At 39.1% G+C, this 26,591-nt stretch overlaps 1 protein-coding gene across 2 annotated transcripts in view; it reads right to left on the bottom strand.

Annotated features, from left to right (window-relative positions):
- Nucleotides 1-14,161: 14,161 nt before the first annotated feature.
- LOC150089728 (methionyl-tRNA formyltransferase, mitochondrial) overlaps nt 14,162-26,591 on the bottom strand; it is a 164,471-nt gene continuing 152,041 nt past the window's right edge. For both annotated transcript variants that reach the window (XM_090368768.1, XM_090368770.1), the window contains one exon: nt 14,162-14,384. In XM_090368768.1, the coding sequence (XP_090224894.1) occupies nt 14,247-14,384 (138 nt within the window). In that variant the 3' untranslated portion in view covers nt 14,162-14,246. The remainder of the gene's footprint in view (nt 14,385-26,591) is intronic.

The raw sequence follows: 26,591 nt of genomic DNA, 5'->3' as shown, positions 1-26,591 counted from the left end.
AAGGAGCAGCAGTGCATAGCACACGCTTCTTGATTAGACCGGGGTTCGAGCCCGTCACCACCAAATACGGAGGATGCGGAAAGGTCAAGGGAATAACCACCGCATATTCCTGGAGCAATATGGCCTTAGTTGCTAATGCTCCTAAAAACCAAATAACAAACAAACAACAAACAAACATTTACTGCTTAAGCTTCCCTTTAGCGAGCACTACTTGGGCGCACTCTATGCCTCTAGCAGTAATTGCCCTCCCGCGACCACCTGCTTCTCACAGCATTTATCTTGCCAGTAAATGAGAAAACAAAAACTTAAAAGCCATAAGTGAATGTCGTGTGCCTCTGCGCTACGACGAATATAGTTTCTTTTGTGATAAGGAAGTCGTCGGCGACACATTCGCAATATACCAAGATACTGAATGTGAACGCTAATTTTGTCCCTACAATTTCAGCAGTAATCAAAATTGTGCCGCCACCACTCACTTTGGTGGCCAAGCGTCCTGGTGAGGCTGAGGAAGGCCCGAGTGCCGATAAACTTGTATAAAGTCATCGAAAGTTATCTAACCCAAAGAAGAGTGGAGATAAACGTGCAGTACCAGAAACTTACGAGAGAGGTGCACAGAGGATGTCCGCAGGGGTCGGTTCTGGGGCCACTCCTGTGGAACATGGTCCTCGATGAGTTCCTAGAAATGGACCTGGGACCCGTGGGAGTGCATGGGTTCGCAGATGTTACCTTGACAGTGGAGGCGGACTCCAGGGCCCAACTGGAAGTGTTGACAAACCGGGCACTACAGCAGCTACAACAATGGGCTTCCAAAAACCAATTAAGAATTTCACCAGAAAAAAGCTCATCAATCCTCCTCAGAGGGAAACTGCAATTGCGGCGGCCCCCGCAAATAAAAATTGAAAATGTCACCATAAAATTCGCGAGCGAGCTAAAGTACTTAGGCGTAATCCTGAATAATAACTTGTCTTTCCAGCAGCACCTGAAATACATCCGGAGAAAATCAGGAGCTACTTGGGATGGTAGCCAGGATCACAAAGAAAGACTGGGGTCTCAAAAAGAGAACCCTGTCAATATACTACAAAACAACTTTCCTACCAGCAATCACCTATGCAGCAGCGGTGTGGTTTCCCAAAGTGGCACCAGTTGTGAACAGAAGAACACTTGAAACGATCCAAAGGACCATATTACTCACAACAACGCGAGCTTGCAGCACAGTAAGCACCACAGCACTGCAGGTGCTTGCCGGAGTGCTCCCCATGGATCTGGAGGTTATCCAGGCAGGGTTGCTGTTCCTGCTGTCCAGGGGAGTGGCTGCCACCCACCAGGGCTACACGACTGATCCGGCGAACAGCCTAAAGAATGAAAAAGTCAGGTTACAGACCCACCTCCTAAACCTTTGGCAGAGAAGGTGGACTGAGACCATCAAGGGAGAAGTGACAAAAAAATTCCTACCAGATATCTGCAAGATATATCCAAAACAACCGGTGTGGTACTTCCCAGGGTACCACATGACAACACTGTTAACAGGACACGGCCCCTACAATGAAAAGCTTTTCGGGCTGGGTCTCACCGACGATCCCAGCTGTACATGTGGGGAGAGCGAAAGCTGGAGCCACATAGCTTATGAATGTCCACAATATGAGGACCTCTGAGGGATTCTCATAACAAGGATCAGATACCTTCCGAAGGGATTGGAGTCCCACTTCCTGGACTCAGAGGAAGAATACAGGGCACTCTCCCTCTTCGTTCAGGATCTATTCGCTAGAAGGAAAATGTTAATTGCAATCTACAGCAATCAACACAGAGACTGACAAGAAACGATACCAGATGAAACAGAAAATCGAAATTTGCGGGATACCAGACTCGACCAAATGGAACGTTTACAACTGGAAGAGACGTTAGGCCAGGGATTACCCCATGAGTGACATTGAAAACAGAGAAGAGACAAAAAGCAGCATAACTGCCAACAGACTGATGGCGACCTGAAGAGGGCACTCTAGCCCCTTCACCTTTTATTCCCACATCCTTGGAGAGGACGACCTTCGCTCCCTCCCTTCTCACCACCCTACATCTTCTACTCTGGTGGGACATGGGCATGCCTCACTGAAAACTGGGGCTACCTACTCTATTGGTCCCATATTTCTGTCTCTCACCCCCCAGTCTTCTGTCTCACCCCCACTTCTATCTTTATGCTAACGAAAGCCCCACACAACAAAAATTAACGTGCCAAAAATCCTTTGAGCCCAAATTCGGCATAACCTTAGCAATCATACCCCCACGCATATGTGTATGTGTACATGCGTATGAAATTGTACATGTGTATATATATATGTGTGTGTGTGTGTGCATCGTCACTAACCTAATGGATTTTTTTTTTTATAGGTCCTAGCCGCTGAAATCTCAGGAAAGTAAGCAGCAGGACCTGCCAGAGTAAAACTGAGTCTACTGGGTTCCCGGTCTGCCTCCACAGGGAGCGTAAGTGGGGCAACGTTGGGCCTCAGCAGGGGTCTAGCGGCTAAATGACCAGATGAACAACGGTACACAACACTACACATGAACAAGTCCCTCACACTTTTAAATCTCTGCCATTTCCCAGTGAACTGGTTCACCCACAATGAAAGCAACACGGAGATGGGGGAAACCCCTGGTGCCGTATGACAATAACACACTTTACCACAAAGAAATATCCCCCAATATTCAGTCTCCCTCCCCCTACTCTAACTATATGCAAGCGAAAGTCTCACACAATCCAAATTTAATAATGAAAATAAATTTCGCCCAAAACTCTCGGCTTCTCATTCTAGCGCCTTCACCACGCAAACTAACCAATTGATGTATATGCATTTTTTGTATATACTGTCAATGTAAAATGTATGTACTGCCAATGTAAAATTTAAACAAAAACTATTATCAATACAAAGAATAATGTTAACTATTTTGCGTGTTTGTAAGACCGCTTTGACTAATGCTCTACAGGTGATTGCAGGGGTATTGCCTTTGGATTCAGCAGTCGTGTATAGAGCTTTTTGTTATTTTATACGTAAAGAAATACAAATTACATTTATGGGGATTACTAATGAAGTTTCTTCTGCAATCAGCAGACAGAAGAAAGAAATTTTGGTGAAATTAATTAAATTATGGCAGGACCGTTGGGATTCTAGTAGTACTGGTAGAGTAAATTATTTATACCTAGTGTCGAATTTAATTTTAATAACAAATTGCATTAATGGTTTTATCCAAGTATGGAATGCTCATATTTGATTACGGGCATGGTTCCTTAAAAAGTAAGTTGCATCAGTTTGGTTTAGTGGAAGATCCTTACTGTGTTAGTGGAAGGTTGGAAACATGGGATCATATCTTATATGAATGCAATTTGTATGATGAATTTAGATTAGACTTATTTAATTTGGTACCTAATTTTATTAGGGGTTCTGAATTAATTTGGCTGTCTAATGAAAGGAATTTTGCAGAATTTCAACGGTTTTGCAGGTTGATATTTAATAAAAGGAGTATACCTGTGGTTACTAATACTGACTAAAGACCTGTACTTTTTTTTTTCCTCTCCTTCTCGCGTCTCCGTAGCCAGGTGGGAAGGAGCAGCAGTGCATAGCACACGCTTCTTGATTAGACCGGGGTTCGAGCCCGTCGCCACCAAATACGGAGGATGCGGAAAGGTCAAGGAATGACCACCGCATATCCCGGAGCAATATGGCCTTAGTTGCTAATGCGCCTAAAAAAAACAAACAAATCCTCTCCTTCTCTGGATGGATAGGCATTCTGTCTTGGAGGCGGGGAGAAAACTTTTTTTTTTGTAGGCTTTGTGGAATAACCATGAGGCGGGATTGTTGCACTCACTAGTAAGAAGTATTCTCTTAGTGGGTGCATGTTTTTTTTTTTTTTCTGGCTCTTGGGTGTGGGCACCCCAGTAGCGGGACTGCTGGCACCCACCAGTCTTGCACCCTCACCGGTGGGTGTGGGATTTAGGTGCAATATGCACCGCCAGAGTTAGTAGACTCATGCTTAACTCCTTGTGCCAGGGATGGGCACAGGTGTTAATTGCTCAATGGACTATCACCTGGTGGCAGAGTAGCCTGTTTCACTTATAATACATTACACACACTTACACATGGTATTATATGATAAATTTGTGGAGATGTATGTATGTCCAGGTGCCACCCTTAGACAGTTAAGTACATACCACAAAGAAATATCCCCCCAATATTCAGTCTCCCTACCCCCACTCTAACTATATGCAAACGAAAGTCCCACACAATCCAAATTTAACCATGAAAATAAATTTCGCCCAAAACTTGCGGCTTCTCATTCTAGCGCCTTCACCACGCGAACTAACCAATTGATGTGTATGTATATGCATTTTTTGTATGTATATATATGTGCACTCTCTCTTTTTTTTTTTTTTAGGTCCTAGCCACTGAAATCTCAGGAAATTAGGTGGCAGGACCTGCCAGAGTAAATAATTATAATACTGGTATACCTGGTCTGCCTCCACGGGGCGAAAGTGGGGCAACGTTGGGCCTCAGGGGTCCAGCGGCTAAATGACCAGATGAACAATGGTACCCGACACTACACACATACAATATCCATACACTTTTAAATCTCTGGCATTTCCAGCAAACTGGCACACCCATCACAATGTAAACAACGTGGTGGGGGAAACCCTTGGTGCCGTATGACCCTAAATACACTACACTCTACCACAAAGAAATGGGGAAGTATCCCAAGCTGAGTAACCTTGGACAGTGATCCCCCCCCCCTCAAAACCAGTGGTTCTATTTGTTTTATTTTAAAGAAGTTTTATTTGTGTGCCTACAATATAAGAAACAATGACTTTGGTGCTTCCTCCCCTCTTCCATAGACTTAAGATGGACAACTTGGATCTTCGTAAACATGCATGTAATACAAAAATATGAAACCACCACGCTATCTGCGTCTTAGAAAACCCTCATAGAAATTAGTCCGACCTCTCTAGGGCTATTTTCACCCTTGGGTCCCCCCCCCCTAATCATTTGGTGGGGAATCAAAAAGTTTAGATTGACCACTGCTAGGCCCCCAAATTGTGCCCCAGACTTACGGTTGGCAACATTTGTAAACATTTCCTAGCCGCTCCTTGACTGTGAGGATCCGACCTTGATAATCCGGAGTAATCTCGATAAACCGAACCTATGATAAAATGAGTACCCAGAGTTAGAAACTGACTAAACTTCAGTCAGATGAACAATAACGAAGAAGGCAACAACCTAGAGCAAAATGATGATTTGCAAAGAATGATCATGACGAGGGAGCACAGTCACAACAAACTTCAAAAAAGAAGTGCAGGAAATATGTCGCCCCAAGTACGGGAAGGGAGACAAGATCACAAAGCGAATCAAAAGGCCAGCAAAACAACAAGGAACCCCAACCAGAGGACAGTGAAGAATTAAGTAAGCAGTCCCAGCCTACCATAGATCCCAGATTGCCAGAAGGAACGGTACTGGACCAGGTTTTAGCTCTCCAGGTGGAGCTTGAAACCTGGGGAGCTTGCAGAGTCTTTCAAACTGAAAGACTCTGCAAGTAGAATCTCAGCCACCCTTAGGGCAGATATTGTACGAATATGGACCAAGCTGGAGTTGGTCCTCCACAAGGTTCGCAGTGAGGAACCTTGTGGTCCACAAGGTTCGCAGTGAAGGAAATGCAGCCAAACTGGAGGCCTACCAGGAATGTAAGGTCATACAACAAATGCAACAGTGTGCCCCTACCTACTCAAATGCGCTGAGGAACCCACCAACTGTGACACAGATGCCAAGAAATGAATAGCCAAAGAAAAAGACACTCCTCCCAATGCCAAACCTGATAATACTAAGGCCCAAAAATGCTGATGAAATAGGCACAAGTGAAGAAATTAAGGCAAAACTAACAAACCCAAATCAGAGGAACAGGCAAGATGAGGAGCATAGGCCTAATAATAGAAATTGAGACAAAGCAAGAGATGCAAGGGATAATATAAAACCCCAAAATAGCCACTTTGTGGCTAACAGCTGAACCACCCAAAAGGAAAGGCCCATCCGTAATAATATAAGGCGTAGATAAAGACATCACACCGAACCAATTAGCGTACGAACTCTACCATAGGAACCTACAGGGTAAAATCCCTGACAAAAATCCACGAGAGATAGCAACGCCCAAAACTCCATTAAAGCAAGGGATGTGTCAAACATGTGCTGTGAAAGCTAGAGGGAAAAATTGTGTCATGATTTGTTTATTAGAGATCAGTTGTATCAAAGCAATATTAACTGATTAACTGACTATTCTGAACTACATAAACATGAAAAATCTGCAAATAAGATATAATTTCATTTCAATTGGATGGAATTATATTGTCTGGTGAATTCCAAATCACTGAAGTGTCTTCTTTCAGAGACATTCCAAAGTAATCTTCAGAATGTCTCTGAAAGCCAGACCTGAAGATTATTGTAAATAAGAAAAATACCTGTTCCTTTTTATTACAAAAAAAAAAAAAAAAGTTCAGAATTGGCATCATGGTTTTTAAATAAAAGGTTCTGATATTGTTGAAGATGACAGCTCCCACTTATTTTAGTCTAGTGAACCGTCCACAAGAAAGTCTTAAGCATGTTTCAGAGTTTTTATCTGTATCAGTATCTTTCTTACAACTCCAGTATGAAAATTATCTGAATTTTGATGCTGGAGTTGTAAGAAAGATACAAAGAAAGCAAAGCATATCTCTCAGAAACAGCATATCATAGCATCTTTACGGTTTATGAAATCAAGGATTGTATTGAAGACTGTGACACAGTGCTTTTTTATTATTAATTTATTTGTTTATGTTGCTTGTATTGGGCATATAAGTCTTGCTTTTAATTTTATGACAAATCAATATGCTTTTTTTATATATATATTACAGGAAAGTTCATGTGATATTACTATTTCAATTTACAGAAGACAACATATAATTCAAATCTTTCATATTAGGATTTCAAATTCCAAATTTCAAATTCCTTTCATAAAAGGAATTTGAATAATAAAGTGTGAAGTTTGTCCTTTTTTTAGCTAACTCAAATAAATAGTGATCTAAATGAAAGAATGTTGAAATTTGTTAAAGAAAATTAGCATTAGTAGAGGCATTTGATGCAAGAAAGCAAGCTTATGCGGCATCAGCCAAAAAAAATAAATAAATAAATAAAAAATAACCACTTCCACTTCACCCCTCTGTTCATTCGAAATACCTGTCCAGCTGAGCCTTAAACTTATTGAGGCTATCAACTTCCACGACAAGGGATGGAAGTCTGTTCCACCAACCAAGCACCTGCTGGCTAAAGGCAAATTTCCTCACGTCTATCCCACATCCGTCCTATCCTACATACGTATTTTCTAAATAACTAACTCAGCAATAAAACAGTCAAAATTTAGTCACATAATTGTATTCCAAATTTTTCATTGATTCCAGATTCTTTGTATTTTTGTGTAGTATACAAAAAAAAAAATTATTAGTGGCTATGGTTAGCAGCTATATGATGCACAGGATGCCATAGCAAAAGTAATAAATAAATAAAGGAAAAAAATTAAAATTAAATATCTGAAAACATGTAAATTACCATATGTATACTTAAGAAATTAAATTATAAGGGAGAAAAAAATGAGGGAAAAGAAAAAGGTTGTGGGGCGAAAACAGAGGGGGAAGAAAACGACTAGCTTTAGCATTTCCACACTGCTATCATAACATTAATTTAAAATTTGCCAATATTTTTTCTTATGTTTATATTTTGTTATTCTTCCATCTTACACTGTCTTTTTTTTGTATTTAAACAATAATTAAATGTGAATATTTCATACTAATAATTGGTGAATTGGTATATTGTCCATTGCAATTACAAAGCTGTAGAAAATTCTCCACGCACTCTTCGCAATGTTCCAGCCTGTTTCTTAGGTCCGAAATTGATGATGCCACTTTCTATGCATTTTAACGTATAACCAGAATTAACATTATCATCTATGGGAGTTGACACTGTATCTTCTACTCTGTGGGGTATCCATCTCTGAATCTTGACCGTATATTTAACGTATTTTACATTTAAGAGTCATCAGCAGGCATTAAAAAAGTTTAACTTTTCAGATATTAATAAAATTCATGGATAATAATACAACAGCATTTTTATTTTATTAATAATTACATATCAGTTACTGAAAGTATTGATCTGTGATGACTAAAGTAGGATATATCATTTTTACATTGAAGAGTTCATGACTAAATACACTGAATATCATTACGTGTAGTATTAATTGAAAGATCTGATGGCATGTCCAAGTTGAAGAATGTTTTCATAAATGTGCAAAACTCTTTTCCAGCCTCAGAGTTTAATTGTAAAGAAAAAATTACATTCAATCTGAAAACACCAGATGTCTTGAAACCAGATGCATTTTCAAATTAACACATTTCCCAGTTTTCGAAAGTTTTTGTATCTTTAAACCTTAATATTTTTGTTTCTCAACTCCTTAGCTTTCCAACGATATGCTATACATCCACATTATCCCGTTTATTGTGTGAGAAAATTTCCTTGATCACTTGTTCACATTTTTCACTATCCTGGAAAAACTACTGTAATTTTCAGAGGGTTGAAAGTCTTTCCTCTAGTATAGAGCTAAGATCTACCTCCGTGCAAACTTTCATTAAATTTGGTCCAATAGAAGATAAATTATTGTTGCCATCTTACAAGTATGAGTGCAACAATACAAGTTACAATAATTTGTTTATGGCTGAAGGTGATGTCACTTCCGTAAAGCTTTTTGCATGATGGTTTTTCGTTACAAAATTTTTGGAATAACGCCAGTAAAAACGTTTTTAATGTCAAAATTCCACATCGATCTTCATGGAAATGAGTCCACAGCATTCATTGTGAGTAATGGAAGGCTAACACGTTTTAAAAAGCGGCATGGAATAACCAAAATGGCTATATCAGGTGAGATATGTACATTCAGACTATGATGAAGCTGCACGCTCTTTCCCAACCCAGTTTCCGAAAATAATTGAAGATGGTGACTGTACCCAGAACAGGTATATAACTGTGATGAGACCGGACTTTGTATTATAAAATGTTACCCAATTTCTCTCTGGCTTGTAAGAATGATGCTCAAAGAAAACAAGGCTTCAAGCAAATGAAAGACAGAGCGACTGTGCTTTTCTGTGTAAACCAAACAGGAAATCACAAACTGAAGCTACTTTGCATAGGAAAGTTTAAATTAGCAGCATCCATCATAATCTCTATGCCATTTGCCTATGACTTTATAGCAAAAATGCATGGATGACCCAGTATTTTTGAAAACTGGTTTCATAAGCAATGTTTTACGTAAACATTTACAGCAACAAGGGCGGATAACAAAGCTCTCTTGCTGCTGGATAACTGTCCTACCCCTCCTCCTGATAAACTAATAAGCTGAGATGGTAAAATCCGAGTGAGCTATCAAAGAACGCATCACAGATACAGCCTCTAGATCATGGGATTATATTGTTTAAAATAAACTTCCACAAGACTCTGATACAGTAGGTAATCAATATCTCATTTTTAAAGAAGCTGAACTTAAAGGAAGTTTTTTACATTGGTGGTGAAGCGTGGGAAATCATGACGAAAACATTTATTTCCAAATGTTGGAGAAACATATTGGGTGCAAGACTGATAACCCAGATAACTCCAAGTAGCCAGTGATGAAGGGAATGACTTTGAGGGCTCTATAGAGGAAGGATGTTGCTGCTACTGACCAGTTCTTCGAAAGGTACACTAATGAAGGTCTGACAGATGATGTGGCCAATTCCGAGCGCGTACCGGCACATTTCATCGATAGAGAAAGAGGGTGCTACAACAGAATGTTGGATAGATGTGGACAACTCCTCCATATGAGCATGACTGACTCAGAAATAACTGAATATGCTACTGGCAAAAGTCATGATCTAGATGCAACTGAAGACGAAGATGAGGAGCCAGAGCAATCGAGGCACTTGCTGATTTGCAAACTTGCCTTCAATTTCTTGAAACAGAAAAGGTAGATTCCTTTCAGTTTTACAGTTAAAACACCTTATTGAAATTGTTAAAAAAAAAAAAAAGATGCAATGAAGCAGTAATAGTTTTTTTTTTTTTTTTAAATTTGAAAGTAACAACTAAAATGTGTAAAAGTTTTTTCGCTAATGTCTACTTAGTAGTTGAAAGAACACAGTGCATTATGTTTTTGTTTTTCTCCCGAATTTTTGACATTTTCTAATTTCAAAACACAAACGTAACAGTCAATACAATGTGTCAAAGCAGTTTTTTTGAGTATTGATTTGTTTTTGTGAAAAATGTGTTTTTATGTATATTTAGTGACATGAATATTGGTTTTTTAAATACTTTATTGTATTTATCAGTGCATCAATAAAATATTGAAACAACGCAATTGCATATTATTTCCATTATTCTTTGCATGGTTTTTCTTAAACGTAGTATTGCAATTATCATGCAAAAAAAGAGATGAGCAATATCGATAGTGTGTATAAAGTTTGGGTGACGAGAAATGGCTAGAATTTCCTAATGCGATCCCGCTTAGCATTAGCATTAGTAGAGGCATTTAATGCAAGAAAGCAAGCTTATGCAGCATCAGCCAGAAAAAAAAAAAAAAAAAAAACCACTTCCACTTCACCCCTCTGTTCGTTCAAAATACCTGTCCAGCTGAGCCTTAAACTTATTTAGGCTATCAACCTCCACCACAAGGGATGGAAGTTTGTTCTGCCAACCAACCACCTGCTGGCTAAAGGCAAATTTCCGCACGTCTATCCTACATCTGTCTTTCCTCAATTTGAATTTATGCCCTCTCAGGTGATTTTTCTGAGCTAGAGGAAGAATCCCATCAGCATTGAGCAAGCTCAAACCATTCAAGGCTTTATACACCTCTATCAGATCACCTCGCTGGTGCCTAGTCTCCAGACACTGTAATTTGCAAAACTTAGGCCTTTCTTCGTAAGAGCACCCCTTTGTTCCATTCACTAATCTTGTTGCCCTTCTCTGTACTCGTTCCAGTAGCTCTACATCCTTCTTGAAATGAGGCCTCCAGACCTGTATACAGTACTCTAGGTGTGGCCTGACCATCGCCTTATACAATGGAATAATCACCTCCTTATCCCTGCTGGAAAAATTCCTGTATATCATTGACAATACTCCATGAGCTACTCTTGCAGCCCGTCTGCACTGCTCAGAGAACTTCATATCTGCCTGCACAACCACCCCCAAGTCCCTTTCATTCTCTACCACTGTCAGTGTTGTATCACAGAGTTGATACGTTGCTCTGGGGTTGCTGTTTCCCATGTGTAGTACTTTACATTTGTCAATGTTAAACTTCTTATATTGTGATGTGATTGTATCCCCAACATCCTGTTATAATGGGTTCCACCTCTGTGTGTGTGTGTGTGCACGTAGAACACATTTTGACACACATGTATACATATTTTTTTAATATACAAATTCATATTGGATGCATTTGGATATCTTGTGAAGCAAAACAGTACTCTGTCAAGACCAGATAGTGTATGTTCGTGTTTGATTAGCGTGGGTTACGTTGTTCATCTGACCGCTTAGCCTAGAGTTTGTGGAGCACCACAGGCCGCTAGTTACCATCACTAGCACGAGAGGAGCGAGACCAGGGCAGCAGGAAGAGAACTTTGGCTGGCCAACCATGGGGATAGCCCATAAAAAAAAATAATAATAATAGTGAAAATAAATAAATAATAAAAAAATAAAGAGTAACAGCCTGAAGAATTTGAGTTATGGTAAGGGCAAAAAATGCATGCAGAAGGAAAGCATCTTCTGACAGAAGAGATGGGGGATGAAAGGGGATAGATGGAGTGAAAAGTGGGGGAGATGAAAAAGGCATCTTCCAGATAAAGAAAGATAGATAGGGATAAAGATTGGGTTCCTGAGATGATCACACACCGGGTAAGAGCCCAGTGTCAGCAATTAAATCTTCATCAGCCATGGGGAATTTGTGAGCAGTGTTCCTCACTGAGAAGATTTGAGTCATCTTCTCAATGTATTAAATGAGTGGTGACACAGAGATTACTGAGGCTCGAGGATTGTTTGGAGTTCTTGTTTTCCATGTAGTGAAGTTCTTCTGAGGTGGTGGGTTTGTAAGATTATTTCCTATGAATGTAGAGGGATTCCTGTTGTGGCAGGATAAAGATCAGTATCCTGTTGGTGGTTTGTTTGTTCCTTTCAGAAAATGTTCTGTAGGCTGGGTTTAGGGTCCATTATAAGATGGGAGTACACTGTATAGCTTGCTGTATGTGGACTTGATGCATTTCAAATATGTCTGAGCAAAAGCAGTGAAGGCTTTGTAGCTAGTTTCATCAATGACATAGAGATGTTCCTGCCAGCAGGATACATTTCTAGTTCTGGTAATTAGGAGACTTCTAGGTTATTGTAAAGAGGGAAATCATTAAGAGACAAGATTTCCCCTTAACAAACCCATGCTGTGTCTGAACTATAACTGCAGTCTTGTCTAGATGATGCTGAAGTGTGGCATGCTCTGGTCACAGCGAGTAAGATATTGCGTTACAAGTTAAAACTGTTAACACTTATTGAGCATTGTAATGCACTAAGGCCAGTCTTCATTGTCACCACAACTAGCAGGCACTGCATACATGAATGAGAAACCAAGAGCATCATAGCCACATTTCCAATAAGTCTGTTCCAGGATCAAAGAGAAGGAGACCTATTGGAATGCAGCTGACCCTAGCAGTAAGAACTGCCCAGATTTTGGGAATCTTGCCAACTCTTCTAATCCTTTCTGGGTGTTTGTTGTTTGTTTGTTATTTGGTTTTTAGGAGCATTAGCAACTAAGGCCACATTGCTCCGGGATATGCAGTGGTCATTCCCTGACCTTTCCGTATTTGGTGGTGACGGGCTCGAACCCTGGTCTAATCAAGAAGCATGTGCTACGCACTGCTTCTCCTTCCCACCTGGCTACGGAGGCGCCTCTTTCTGGATGAAGAAGGGTTACATTTTTCTGAATGCCTACTCTCTGGTGGAATGGAGAATGAGGAAAGGTAGTGTTGATGATGTATCATCTGTTCTGGATCTTTTTTGCATTGGTGTTATCACTTTCATCTGATCAGCGAGCAGGTGAACTGTATGGTTTGAATGAAAACAGGACAGTAGCATTGGTGTCGTGGTTTAGGAGATGTTTTCATGGACATCACTGGATCCCCTCATCCCCACTGAACACACCTTCACTGCTAGATCCTACCCTGGCAACATTTTGGACCAAGTTTTGCCCTACATGGTGACTGTGTATACAGATGGCACTGGACTCTACTCTTTCAACAAGCCAATGCCTCGCATCACAAGCCCCACATTGTGTAGGAACGGCTTGAGGATCATGTACAAGCATTTTGTGTGCTCCCCAAGACACTAAATTCTCCCAACATCAATCCCACCGAACATTTGTGGGACACAGTGGAATGCAGCATTTGCCAGTCCACACCAATGCCTTGCTCCACTGTGAACTCCAGATGTCCTCTTGTCCAGCTGGACACCTCTCGTGGCCTTGTGGAGTTGATGCCATCTCAAGTGCAAGCAGTGGCCCAAAGTGCTATTAGATAGGCTGTCATGTTTTGACTCATTAGTGTGTATAATTAAAACAAAACAAGATATGAAGTAACAGCAAGTAACGTTATGTAAATATAGAATACTATTATATAAAGTATATTTAACAGAACTGATAAGTGCCATTGAAACAGCAATTAAACATTAAACATTATACCTATAAACATTATAGGACTGTGATATAAGAAAATATGGAGAACTAAATAAATGTGTAAGGCAATGTGCATTAGAGAGAAGCATGTAAGCCAAGAATGACAATAGAAGATATCAGTACCCAGCAAAATAATTATACTGCAGGGAGAGGTAGGAGTGATTGAGCTAAAACAATGAAAAAGCCCTAAAAAAATATATTAATAATAAATAAATTAATTATTTGAATTTTAATCTGTATGCCTCTTCAGAGTTGATCAGCAACTAAAAGTCAGTCAGTATATGAATTTCAGATTTCACTTTTGTTTTTTTCACTCCATTGTATATGAATATTAGGGGGAAAAAAAAAAAAAAACCAATGCTGAACCAAGTCATTACATAAATTTCATTTAATGTTTTGCCTCAAAATTACTCCTTAAACTTGTTGTATACTACTGCTTTCCTTTCTTGCACAATCATTTAACAATCATTTTTCTGTTCCTTGCCTAAACTGTGGTATTCTGAAGGGACTTTTGAGAGAAAACCATTGTAAAAATCTTGAGCTGAAAGTTTTCTTCCTCCTGATATTACTAGAGCTTTAAATCCAACCCAGTCATCCTAAAATGAAGGAAATCAATATTAAAATTAACAATTATCAAATTTAATAAAAGAATAGGCTAATATAAATCTCCAGTCAATGTCTATAAAAATATAACATCTTAAATTATCATATGTGGTAGTGTTACATGTTTCAAAAATTTCTATGAGAAAATCATCCCATATAACTTATGAAATAAACTAAAAAATTTGTTGTCATTATATATAAGCTAAGTTACTAATGTTAGTTTTGAGTAACTGTTTGCAAAATTAACTTTCAACATTTACTCAACCAGCTATAAAAAATTAAAATCAATAATGAAGATCTTGTCTCCTTTGATGCTGGTAACATGAAACATTCACTAATGTCCCATTAGAAGAGCATCCTCCACCAAATACTACCTTCCCTTACCAACCCTGGATATTTCAGATATTCTTGACTTAATAGATTTGTCAACAGGAGGAAGTTACTTCAGTTTCAAAAATAACCTATATAAACAAAAACAAGGTTTAAGCATGGGTAGTCCATTCTCTCTCTCTGCCAGTAGGGGGAGAGAGTGGAACACCCCCCCCATTAGCAGAGATTTTTATGGATTCCTTTGAAAAGAAGGCCATAGAAAAAGCAACCTTTAAACCTAAAGTATGGATTAGATATTTGGCTTGCTTCCATAATTGGCTTGTTTCCAATCCTTCAGTTTCATTTTCTGCCTACACTAGAGCTTGCAACAAATGTAAAGCAGTTATTAATCAGTCCAAACTAGATTTTGAACAGGCGAAGAGTAGAAAACTTGCTTCTAGCCCTAATGGTATCCGAGCATTCTGGTCACTTGCCAAAGATTTGACTGCAACTTTTGCCCATCTCTGCTCCCACCTCTGTCAAAACCAGATGATTCTATTGTCACTTCAGCCAAGAGTAAAGCTGACCTACTAGCATCCAATTTTTCTTCCAACTCATGTATTAGTGATCTTGGTAAAACACCTCCCACCATGCTCCATTCAATGCCTCCTGTGGTCTTCCGTCATAAAGACGTCAGAAGGATTTTGATGAATCTTGATGCTAAGAAAGCTCCAGGTCTTGGTGGTATTTCTTCACTTGTTTTCAAAATCTGTGCTCCTGAACTTACTCTTGTTCTTTGCTGCCTTTTTTTCACTTTCTCATTCCAAAGGTGTTTTCCCTTCTGCTTGGAAATTTGCTCATATCCAGCCAGTTCCAAAAAAGGGTGACAAATCCCTCCCATCTAATTATTGTCCAATTGCAATTACTTCTACTCTGGGCCGACCGGGCTAGCCGAGTGGGTAAAGTACCTGCCCGGCAACCCGAAGGTCGCGGGTTCGATTCCCGCCTCGGGCTTGGATCAAAGTACTGCAGAAACCTTGGGAGGTGCAATATGGCCACAGAAGCCGATGCGCCAACAACTACCAAATCAAAAAAAAAAAAAAAAAAAACTTCTACTCTTTCTAAAGTAATGGAGAAATCAATTAACTGCCAACAACTCAAACTATCTAGAAACCTTCCATCTGATCAACGATTTGCCAGTAAGGATTCTGTCAGTGTCGATCCACAGGTGATATTCTGGCTTATGTTACCCATTTATGGACAAATTCAATGGAAAAGTTCGGTGAAACACAAGCAGTTGCTTTTGACATCTCAAAGGCTTTTGATCGTGCTTGGCATAAACGTCTTCTAAACAAGCTTCCATCTTATGGTTGTTAACTACTTTTTCTAATTGGTTATCCAGTTTTCTCTCTGATTGCCCACTATGGATGATGGTAGATGGCTCTCTAACTTCTCCACTAATGCTGCTGTCCCCCAAGGTTCAATTCTTTCCCCCTTGTATATTAATGATCTTCTTCCATTGACTGGAAATCCCATCTATAGTTTTGCAGATGATAGCACATTGCATTCCACTTTTCAGTTTGAGAAAACTCACCCTGCTCAATCAGCTTCAACTTCTTGAATATCTGCTACCAATTCCTTAAATGCCGATCTCCAGGCAATTTTCCAGTGGGGCAAAGACAACTTAGTGTTGATTTCAATCCTTCTAAAACTCAATCCTGTCTTATATCTCGCAAAAAGGATTCTTCTGCTCCTATACTTATCTTTGGTGACACTCCAATTTCTAGGAAAGATGCTATATCTCTTTTGGGGATTACCTGACTTTTAATCTCTCTTGGCACAAGCACATTACAAATATTGTTTCCTCTGAATCTAAGAAACTTGGTTTTCTCTTTCGCTCTCGGCATAACTTTTCTTACAAACAGCTGTTCACTCTGTACAAATCGAAAATCTGCCCTACCATGGAATATTGTTCCCACATCTGGGGCGGTGCCCCCAAAACCTCTCTCAGGCTTCTAGATTCCATTCAGAAGAGGGCAGTTAGGTTAATTAATGATTCCTCTCTAACAGAGTCTCTCCACTTGCCATCTCATAGATGTTCTGTTTCAGCTGAATGCCTTTTCTGCAGATACTTCCACGGGCACTGTTCTTCTGAATTGGTTTCTATAATTCCTGTTCTCTCTTTCAAAACAGTCCGAACACGTGCCGCCACCAGCCAACATCCATTTACTGTCCAACTTCAAACCCACAGAACCAACTTTTCATCGTCCTCATTTATTCATTCAACTGCTGTTTTCTGGAACAACCTTCCTTCCTATGTATTTTCTGAAAATTACAGTCTACAGAAGTTTGAGTCTAATGTCAACAAATATCTTTTTTTGTCGTCTCAACCTCTAACCCATGCATGGTACTAAGTACTATAGGTTCTAATACCTCTCTTGTTCAGGGTTTTCATTAAAAAAAAAAAAAATAGTTTGAGAACAAGTGGAGAAATACCATCAGATTCTGCATCTTTCTTGGCATCAAGATTGTTCAAACATCCTTTTGATGGGAGACCACAGGAGGCATTGAGTGGAGTATACTGGAAATGGCAGGATGTGGTTTTGACGAAGATTGTCAACAGAAAAGTAGGATGCTAGCAGGTTGGCTTTATCCTTTGCTAAGATAGCAATAAAACCATCAGGTTTTAACAAAAGTGGAAGTAGAGATGGGAAAAATTTGCAGCCAGTTTTGGCAAAATACAACAATGTTCAAGTACTATTCGGACAAGAAGCATGTTTTACACTCTTGGCTAGTTCAAAATCTAGTTTGGATGTTTAATAACTGCTTTACAATTGTTGTGAGAATTGGTAAAGGCAAAAAATGATACTGGACAGATCTGATTATAAGCCATCTATGTTATACAAACATTCTTATTTCATCAGCCTTAGCACACTTATTGGAAAACCAAGGTGTACATTAAGAACAAGATTTTAAGTTGAAGTGTGGAATAAAGGACTTAATCCCTATAAGAATAATTTCCCTGACACGATCTAAGCAAACATTGATATCATAATATTTAAAACAGTAATTCAATCAAAGAAAAAGAAATCTAACAGACCATCCCATTCTGCATTCTTGTAATGCCCAACAACATGAGGCTGAAAATGGTCACAAGAAAAAGGCTCCATTGGAGAAAAGACCATTGCAAAGTTGTGATCAGAAGTGCCTAAGGACCACTCACCTGAACCATGTACTTTGAGCGGTTGTTTACAGAAAAAAAGATCAAGAGTGTTGGCTGTGAAGGATTGTCTGTTATTCTGGTAGGTAAATGAACAATCTGTGACGTTATTAGTAATTGCAGGAGCATCAGCATCTCAACTAACTGGATCTATGTGACTAGAAAACCAAAGCTAGCTGAGGTTGTGAACATTAAAATCACCAAGGAAAATTACCTCATTGGTAGGATAGCTGGACTGGATAAAAGTTTCAAAGAAAGGAAGTCAAAAAGTTCCAAGTGATTAGTGGAACTCGGAGATCAATTATTAGGTCTCTGACAGGGAATATCAAAGCAGACGTGCACAAGTACCACCTTTGAAGAGAAAGGAACAGTAGAGTGAATAATTAGGACAACTGAGATGGGCCGTTGTTGAATCAAGTGATAATTGGGATTATGTCATAAAAAGTGGGGATTGGCAGACTAAGTGGAAATGGACATCATTAAGGTTGGAAGTGAGACCACGTATATTTATGATATGAACAAGGAAGTGTTTGATTTGTTAGATCTTTTTTCAGATAAGTTTGTTCTATAAATATGTCTATTCACAATGTATTCAATAATGGTAGAAGGAAATGGTAGAGGAGGTGACATGAATGAAGTAATGAAATTTATGGGTATGGTGTACATACAGCAAAAATATATCCAGCTCCTTGAAATAATGTTCATTCGAAAATGCCTCCACACCTGCACACACTACTAAGACTCCCTCCCATTACTATCTAGCAGAGTAGTGGCAGTGAGAATACAGACTAGCTGATCTGGATGTCTTTTAGATAGTTACCAATAGGTGCTGAATGCTGTTATAGCACTGTACCCTTGAAATATAAGGAAGATTAGATCTTGCCATGGTGCCCATAATAACCTCAAAAGAAAATCATACTACATGATGGGGGAGATGGGTGGGGGGGCTGCCAGAGTTTTTCTCTGGAAACAAAACTGTGCTTCACCTCTTTAAGCCTCCATTAAGCAAAGTGGTGGTATCGCACCTTGATGAGAGTCACCTTCCACCTAGTACTGCCTGGGTTGCATTCCTTTGTGTGGTGTGGATGCCACATCTTGACCCCCTGCTTACATTGGTTCACACCTGGGTGTGTTCACCACCAGGTGCTGTATTTCAGGACTTGCAACACAGGGATTACCCCAGGATTACTTACAGTGAAGGTGCAGCCAGAGGACAACCAGACTTTACAAAATTCAGTCCACTTCACTCAAATGTCACTGAATATTAGTTCCATCAGCATTTTGGCCTCCCAGGTAGCAAGAATACCTGGTAGCAATTTGAGATAGTACACTAACGACCAATGAGAGAATGTCTGTGACAAGCCACGTATATTCTGTTCTACAGCTGTAGGAGAACTTTGAGTTGTAATCTGAGAAGCTCAGTCATTACATAGCAAATTCTATCATTACCTGCTGCAGTATATTTTGACTCTCTGTGTGTGGGGGGGGGGAGCTGTTGCACAGTTCAGCCATTGTTAGTTAATTGCGGTAGTGAAGTTTACCTTGTATTTTTCAAATTACGTCTCACTAGTGGTCATTAGTGTAATATCTCAAATAGAGAGCTTTAAGGTAACTAAAAAAAAGTTTCTAGTACCCCGACTAGAAACTTTTTTTCAGTTTAAAACTAGGAACTAATGAAAACGTTGTCTATTTGAGTCTTTCCAGTTGTGAATGACAAGGGTGGGAGAAGCAATTAAAGTCTTGGGAGAAAAGCAACTGGCAGGTGAGGACCATGCAAGATTCTGTGCAGGTGCCTCCCCACCACCGCTGCCTCAACACTGACTCTCTGAGTACCTCCTTGCCGAGGCAATTCCAGCTTTGAAAATTGTTAAAAAATACTTCTTGTCGCAAAATTTATAAATGACCTTTATAGAATTATTAACTAACTATTTAGCAACCTTTTTGTCATCAAAAGGACAGTTACTTAGTACAAAGAAGAAAGCTATCGAATTGCAATAAAAAAATTGTTTTTTTAATTTTAACACAAAAAGTAAATGATAGATTTCAGTCGGAATGGTTTTCTCTTGATAAGCATCGAATAAATCATGGCTAATGTGATTTTTAAATTTTTAACTCCATTAGCAATGGAAATAGAGGAGAGGACACAAAAATTATTCACATTTTCCTATCTGGTGCCGCCATTTTTAATTTAAAAAATATTTTAAATTATATTTTAAACCTACTCATTGAGCTCTTTCCAACAGTGTATAATAAGCTATAGGTTGTCGACATTTTTGTCCCCCCCACATTTTTACCCACCCATTTCTCAAACAAATTTTTGTCAACAACGATCAATATGCCATTATGTTGGCCCACATGCTGTATAAACCCATGCAAAATTTCAAATCAATAGGTTGAGTGGTTCCAGAGATACAATGCTGTAACAGACAGATGGTCATACAGACAACTGAGTGACATTATAGGGGTCCTTTGTTAGACTACAGACCCTAAAAAAAGGCAAACTACAATTTCCCTGAGCAACAAATTATTTATTCAAATAAATTTCAGAATAAATTAGAGCCAAATATTTAATATTTAAATATTCTTCATGCAGAACTTTCCATTTTCGTTCATTGTCAATATCATTAATGACCTATCCGAGGATACGTAGTTGTCCTTAAAGTCCTATCTAATCCTATTAAAGCAAAATATGCAACAAATTATAGAAAAATATTTGATATTTAAAATTTTAATTAATATAACAGACATGTGCATACGTGCCCTTCAACTTTTAGTTCCTAATTCTCATTGATGGAGGAATTTATCCAGCGTACCCTGCCATGTTCTTATGATTGATTGTGAGTGAACAAAATCAGCACAGACATCTAGTGCAGATAATGGACTGCCTTTGTTGCCTTCCTGCATGAAGTATCTTCGTAACCCTTCAAAGAATTTCCTGGCATCCTGTGTAGTAATTTGTTCTAATTTAGATGTGTCACTTTCCTCGCCTTCTGACTCCTTGTCTTGGTGTTTTGATAGAATGCTTCAAAAATTGCATCCGCACAATCTTCATTTTTGTTCTAACATTCAATATTACTGTCAATACTTTCAAATTCTTCATAGTTCCTAACTTTTTGCCATTCTGAAAAGGCATCATATTCACTTTTGGTTGTTTCTGGCATCTCCAAGCCTGAAAGCTTAAAACTGCAGTGAGAAAAACAATTCTGAATTGTCTTACTGCTTATTTCTCACCAACTAATGGCAACAAACAGTACTACCTGAAGGTTAACCTTTGTACTCACATCCTTGGCTGTGGAAGATGATGTCAGTAGACAGTGTTACATGACTAGCACAGAAAACCATCTGGCATGGCACAATAAAACAGGCTTGTTTCACCAACACTATAAATATCATCTGCACAAAATTTCTGAAGTAAGAGGGGTAGTTTCTTGGATTTCCATTCTTCTGCATTTACAGCATTAGAGCTATCTTTTTCACCATGTGCTTTCTTGAATTTAATCTCATGCCTACACTTTCATTGAGACAACCGACCATCTGTTGCTTTAAAATCATCATGACTTAGCTTCTTAGCTAGCTCCTCTGACCTCTTTTTCAACGTTGGACCACTGACTTGCACTACTCGGAGAATAATTGATTTAGGGTGTCCTCAACGTTAGGATCCTTATCTCAATGTTCATGTTTTGGAAGGTGTCCTCAGGTATCCTGGACCATATGGACAGAAGAATGTCCCAGAGTTTGGCAACAGAGAAGGTCCTGGCACGAACTGGCAAACGCTGCATTCCACCGCGAATTCCACCTTGAACCAATACTGCACAAGTAGGGCCTTGTGATGCTAAATACACAGTCACCATGTAGAGCAAAACTTGATCCAAAACAATGCTGAGACAGAATCTGGCAATGAGGGTGTGTTTAATGGGTATAACGGAGTGGTGGTGAAAGGGGAGATCAATGCATCAAAGGTGGAAATTGTTGGGACATCAGAGACATGGTGACACACAGATATAAAGAATGCCAAACTGGAATTTGGTGAGTCAATGTGTACAGAAAGGATAGACAGGATAAGAAGTGAGGAAGGGTTATGCTTTTATTTAAGAAACACAAAATCAAGAGGAAGTACATCCAGTTGACAGAGATGGATAGTGCAATGTTGAGTCAGTTTGTGACATAAGCAATGGGAAAGTAAAAAGGGTAGGAGTTTGTTATAGATCTAATAACTCTGATGAGTACAATGAACAATTATACAGAGAAACAGAGTGGGCCTGACAATCAGTGTCTTATAATGGGGGATTTTAACTTCCCAGATAGGGACTGGAACTTGTGGTTTGGTCACTCACACACTAGCAAAGCTTTAGTGGATTTACTGGATGACTGTTTTCTACACCAGCATGTTAGAGAGGCAACCAGGGGGAGTAAAAATCCTGTTCTGATTATCAGCAGTGATTATTCATGCATTAAGAATTTACAGATAAAGGAACCACTAAATGGCAGTGATCACAGTGTACTGATATGGGATTTACTTAAACATATAACTACCATCAGGAGTAAAGCGAAGGTTGCTTTCATAAAGGTGACTACAGTGCTCTCAGAGATTTTTTAAATTCTATACAGTGGGACCAACTGATGAAGTTACCAACAGCAAATTCTAAATGGGAAGCATTCAAGGAAGTAATTTTTGAAGCTACTAGGCTTTTTGTTCCAATTAAGAAATACCATTCTAGGTTTAAGCCCAAATGGATGTCAGATGAACTAATGAGGCTTGTGGCAGAGAAGAAAAATGCACAGGATGCATATAAATTATCTGGCGACACAGAAACCTATCGTAGATATAAGCTAGTCTGTAATCAAGTCACAAAGGAGATTAGGCAAGCAAAGCCAGATTATAAGAAATCTTTGGCAAAGGATGCAAAGAAAAACAGCAAAGACTTCTTTACTTAAATAAACTCTAAAAGGAAGGGGATGAATCAGATTGGTCTACTTGATATCAATGGTTTGACTGTAGATGATTAGTCTCAGATAGTTGCCAAACTAAATGAGTATTTTGCAAGGAAGAGAGGGCCAGATGTTTATCAAACTCTAACAGGGAGTTAATGATTTTGTAATAACAGAGAGAAAAAGTGGAGGAGAAATTGTTGAAGAAAACCATAAGAAAGGCACCTGGGGTGGATGGGATCTATCCAGTTATATTAAAGGAGGGCAGCAAAGGAAGTAGGCAAACACTTAGCCATAATTATGAGAGCATCCTTGGACTCAGGGGAAGTCCCCACGGACTGGAGATGTGCAAATGTATCCCCAATTCACAAAGGGGGATCAAAGAGTGACACGAGTAATTACAGACCTGTTAGTTTGACTTCTGTTCCAGGGAAAATAATGGAGTCACTGGTTAAAGAAGTGACACAGGATCATCTAGACAAGACTGCAGTAATAATTCAGACACAGAATGGGCTTGTCTTGTCTGACCAATTTGATTGAATACTATGATGTGATCACAAAGGCAGTGGATGCAAAAAAATAATTTTGATATCATATACTTGGATATCAAGAAAGCTTTTGATACTGTTGCACATTGAAGACTATTCTACAGATTGGAGCAGTATGCCTTTAAGGGCAAGTTGCTACAATGGATAAAGGGATGGTTGAGTTCTAACCAATGGACACTGCTCTTCATGGACTAATGTTATTAGTGGTGTCCCCCGGGATGTGGTTTTGTGCCCATTGTTGTTTTGTATATTTATCAATGATATTGATGAAGTATATCAAGCTTAATGTCAAAGTTTACAGATGATACTAAGGTTGGAAGGGTTGTTAATAATAGTAATGACAGTATGCTGCTGCAACAAGATCTGGAGAAGTTGGGTAGATGGGCTGAGAAGTGGGAACTGAAGTTTAACATTGACAAATGTAAAGTACTGCATATGGGTAGCAGTAACCCCAGAAAAAATGTACCAACTGGGTGGTGTTACACTGAGGGTAGTGGAGAATGAAAGAGACCTGGGGCAATTGTGCAGTCAGATATGAAGTTTTCTGAGCAGTGCAAACTGGCTGCCAGAGTAGGTCATGGGGTCTTGTCAATGATATACAGGAATTTTGCAAACATTGATAAGGTGGTGATTATCCCCTTGTATAAGGCACTGGTCAGGCCACACCTTGAGTACTGTATATAGGTTTGGAAGCCTAATTTTAGGAAGGATGTAAAGTTGTAGAACGAGTAGAGAGAAGGGCAACAAGACTGGTGAGAGGAACAATGGGGTGCTCTTACGAAGAAAGGCTTAAGTTCTGCCAATTGCAGCGTCTGGAGAGTAGGCACCTGCGAGGTGATCTGATTGAGGTGTATAAGGCCTTGAATGGATTGAACAGGCTCAATGCTAATGGGATTCTTCCTCTTGTTCAGATTACAAACCTGAGGTGGCATAAACTGAAATTGAGGAAAGACAGTTGTCGAATAGATGTGCAGAAATTTGCCTTTAGACAGTGGGTAGTTGATTGCTGGAACAAACTTCCATATGTTGTTGTGGAAGTTGATAGCTTAAATAAATTCAAGGCAGAACTAGATAAATATTTGGAACGAATGGATGGGTGAAATGGGAAGGGTGTTTTTTTTTTTTTTTTTTTTTTTGCTGATGCTGTAAAGTTTGATTTTTTGCATCATATGCCTCTAATGCTAATGTATGTGCCAACCACTATTCCCTTCGACTCTAAACCAGTGGTGAACTCCCTATCCTAGCATGTTGTGGTGGTGGTTGTGTATCAATTTTTGGACCATTCCACCACACCATCACTAAGGAGGCCCTCAAACAGCCAACAATCCCTGTGCGGAGATTCTGGCTGCTGCCTTCATGGTACAGCAAATCTATCCCTGTTCAAATTTCATCAGTTCCTTCCCTTTCCCCATTGTATGGTCATCATAGTGACAATGACAGGTACTACCCATGCCATCACTCCTAGGTGCTGTGGTATGCATGCACTCGTGGAGACAGGGGTGGTCATAATGTTTTGGCTCGTGAAATCACATATCTGGGGGAGGAAACAGAAACATCTGTATGAATTGCTACTGTATCAACTTTTGATTGCTACTGCATAGGTTCAGATACTGTTAGGTAGTGATATCTGTTTTTTTGCCTCCTGATAAGTTATTTTATTCTTAATTTTATACATTTTATTTTTTTTTCTATATTTTCCAGTGCTGACATTCTTTTGAGTAGATAGGGTGGCCTTCTCCACAATTTGAGCATTTCTGTGATTCTGCAGAGCAGTATATAGGTGTATTACTTAGACCCACATTAGGCACATATAGCAAAGGCCCCTACAGACTGTTTGAGTGAACAAACATCTGACACTTAAAGCATCTAACTGGATTCAGAATATAGGGTCTAATTTTATGGCAGCCTGCTTTTGACAGATAAGTTCAGATTTCATTTACCAAAAGTTAGAATTATGATGCATGTAGGGACAAGCCCTCCATCTCTTTTAGTTATTATTCTTTTGATTTGGGCTAAGTTTTGGCCTAGGAGCTTGTTATTTATTTCTTCTTCAGTCATATCAAGTAATTCCCATTTGGTTATTACACCTTTAGAGGTATTTAAAATGACATGAGGTGTGGCTTAAGTGTGAAATTCCACCTAAAGTAGAAATTTTCAATAGCCACTCTGAATGAAGTTGGTTTGAGTGTAATAGATCATCTGATTATGGACTAAAGACTATTTGAGAAAATCCAGCAATATACTCAACATTTCTGCAACAAGAATGGTGATAATTTGCTCAAAGAAGATTCAGTTTGTGTGTGTGTGTTATTGAGGTTAAATGGTGCATAAGCTTCTGGGGCTATAGTGCACCTCAGTTAATGAGCACAGAAAAAATAAATGTTGGTTTTTACTACACTGTTGGTTGGTTTGGCATTAGATCTTTGATCAGATCAAGAAATCCATGTTGTGTATAGGGCTATTATGATCTATGTTTTCTCCTGTTAGCTCTGGCGATTAACTTTACCTCCCAGGTTTCTGGCCTTGCCACAGGGAGGTAGAAACAGTGTTGCCTACTGACTGAAAGTTAATGGATTACATTAGTGGTTAGTTTTGACCGGAAGTTAATGGATTAGTGGTTAGTTCTGTTAACGAATGAAGAAAAGCAAAAAAAGGTGGTTTTCCTTTTTAAGCCTCTGGGTTACTTGTTCATTAGCTATTAGACAGGGAGAGAACAGACTTTAAATTCTCTTCTGGAATAATATAGAACATTATTATATAGGGAGCTTGCAATATATTTTGCTCAGTCACCATAAATTGCTTAGCATTCAAGGCTGGTGGGTTAAGAATGCAGAGGGCAGAGTACCCAAAGCAGTTAGTGTTAATGAATTCATGGAGGCTGGGATTATCAGCTAACCAAAGGAACTCAAGAAGATAAAGATATGGACAAAGAAAATATCACACCTGGTCTTTCCTTTTAATTTGCTCATGCCTTTCATCTGGCTAACAAAGATAAGGAATTTGATATATATATTTTTTTGATATTGAGTAACGATTATATTAGCAACCTGTTAATAAAACTATATTCTTAAATTATTGTGCTTAATTTTTGCCAGGTGAAACCATAACTAAGCATAACATGGTTACTTAGGAGAATAATACAGCACAAGTAATAAAAAGCAGGCTTTTTATTACTTGTGCTGTACTATTGAACT

The sequence above is a fragment of the Mastigoproctus giganteus genome, chromosome 2, assembly GCF_048544385.1.
Source record: "Mastigoproctus giganteus isolate SK-2022 chromosome 2, ASM4854438v1, whole genome shotgun sequence".
Taxonomy (NCBI): domain Eukaryota; kingdom Metazoa; phylum Arthropoda; class Arachnida; order Uropygi; family Thelyphonidae; genus Mastigoproctus; species Mastigoproctus giganteus.
The sequence above is the reverse complement of the archived record's forward strand: the minus strand, read 5'-3'. Positions and strand labels throughout refer to the sequence as shown.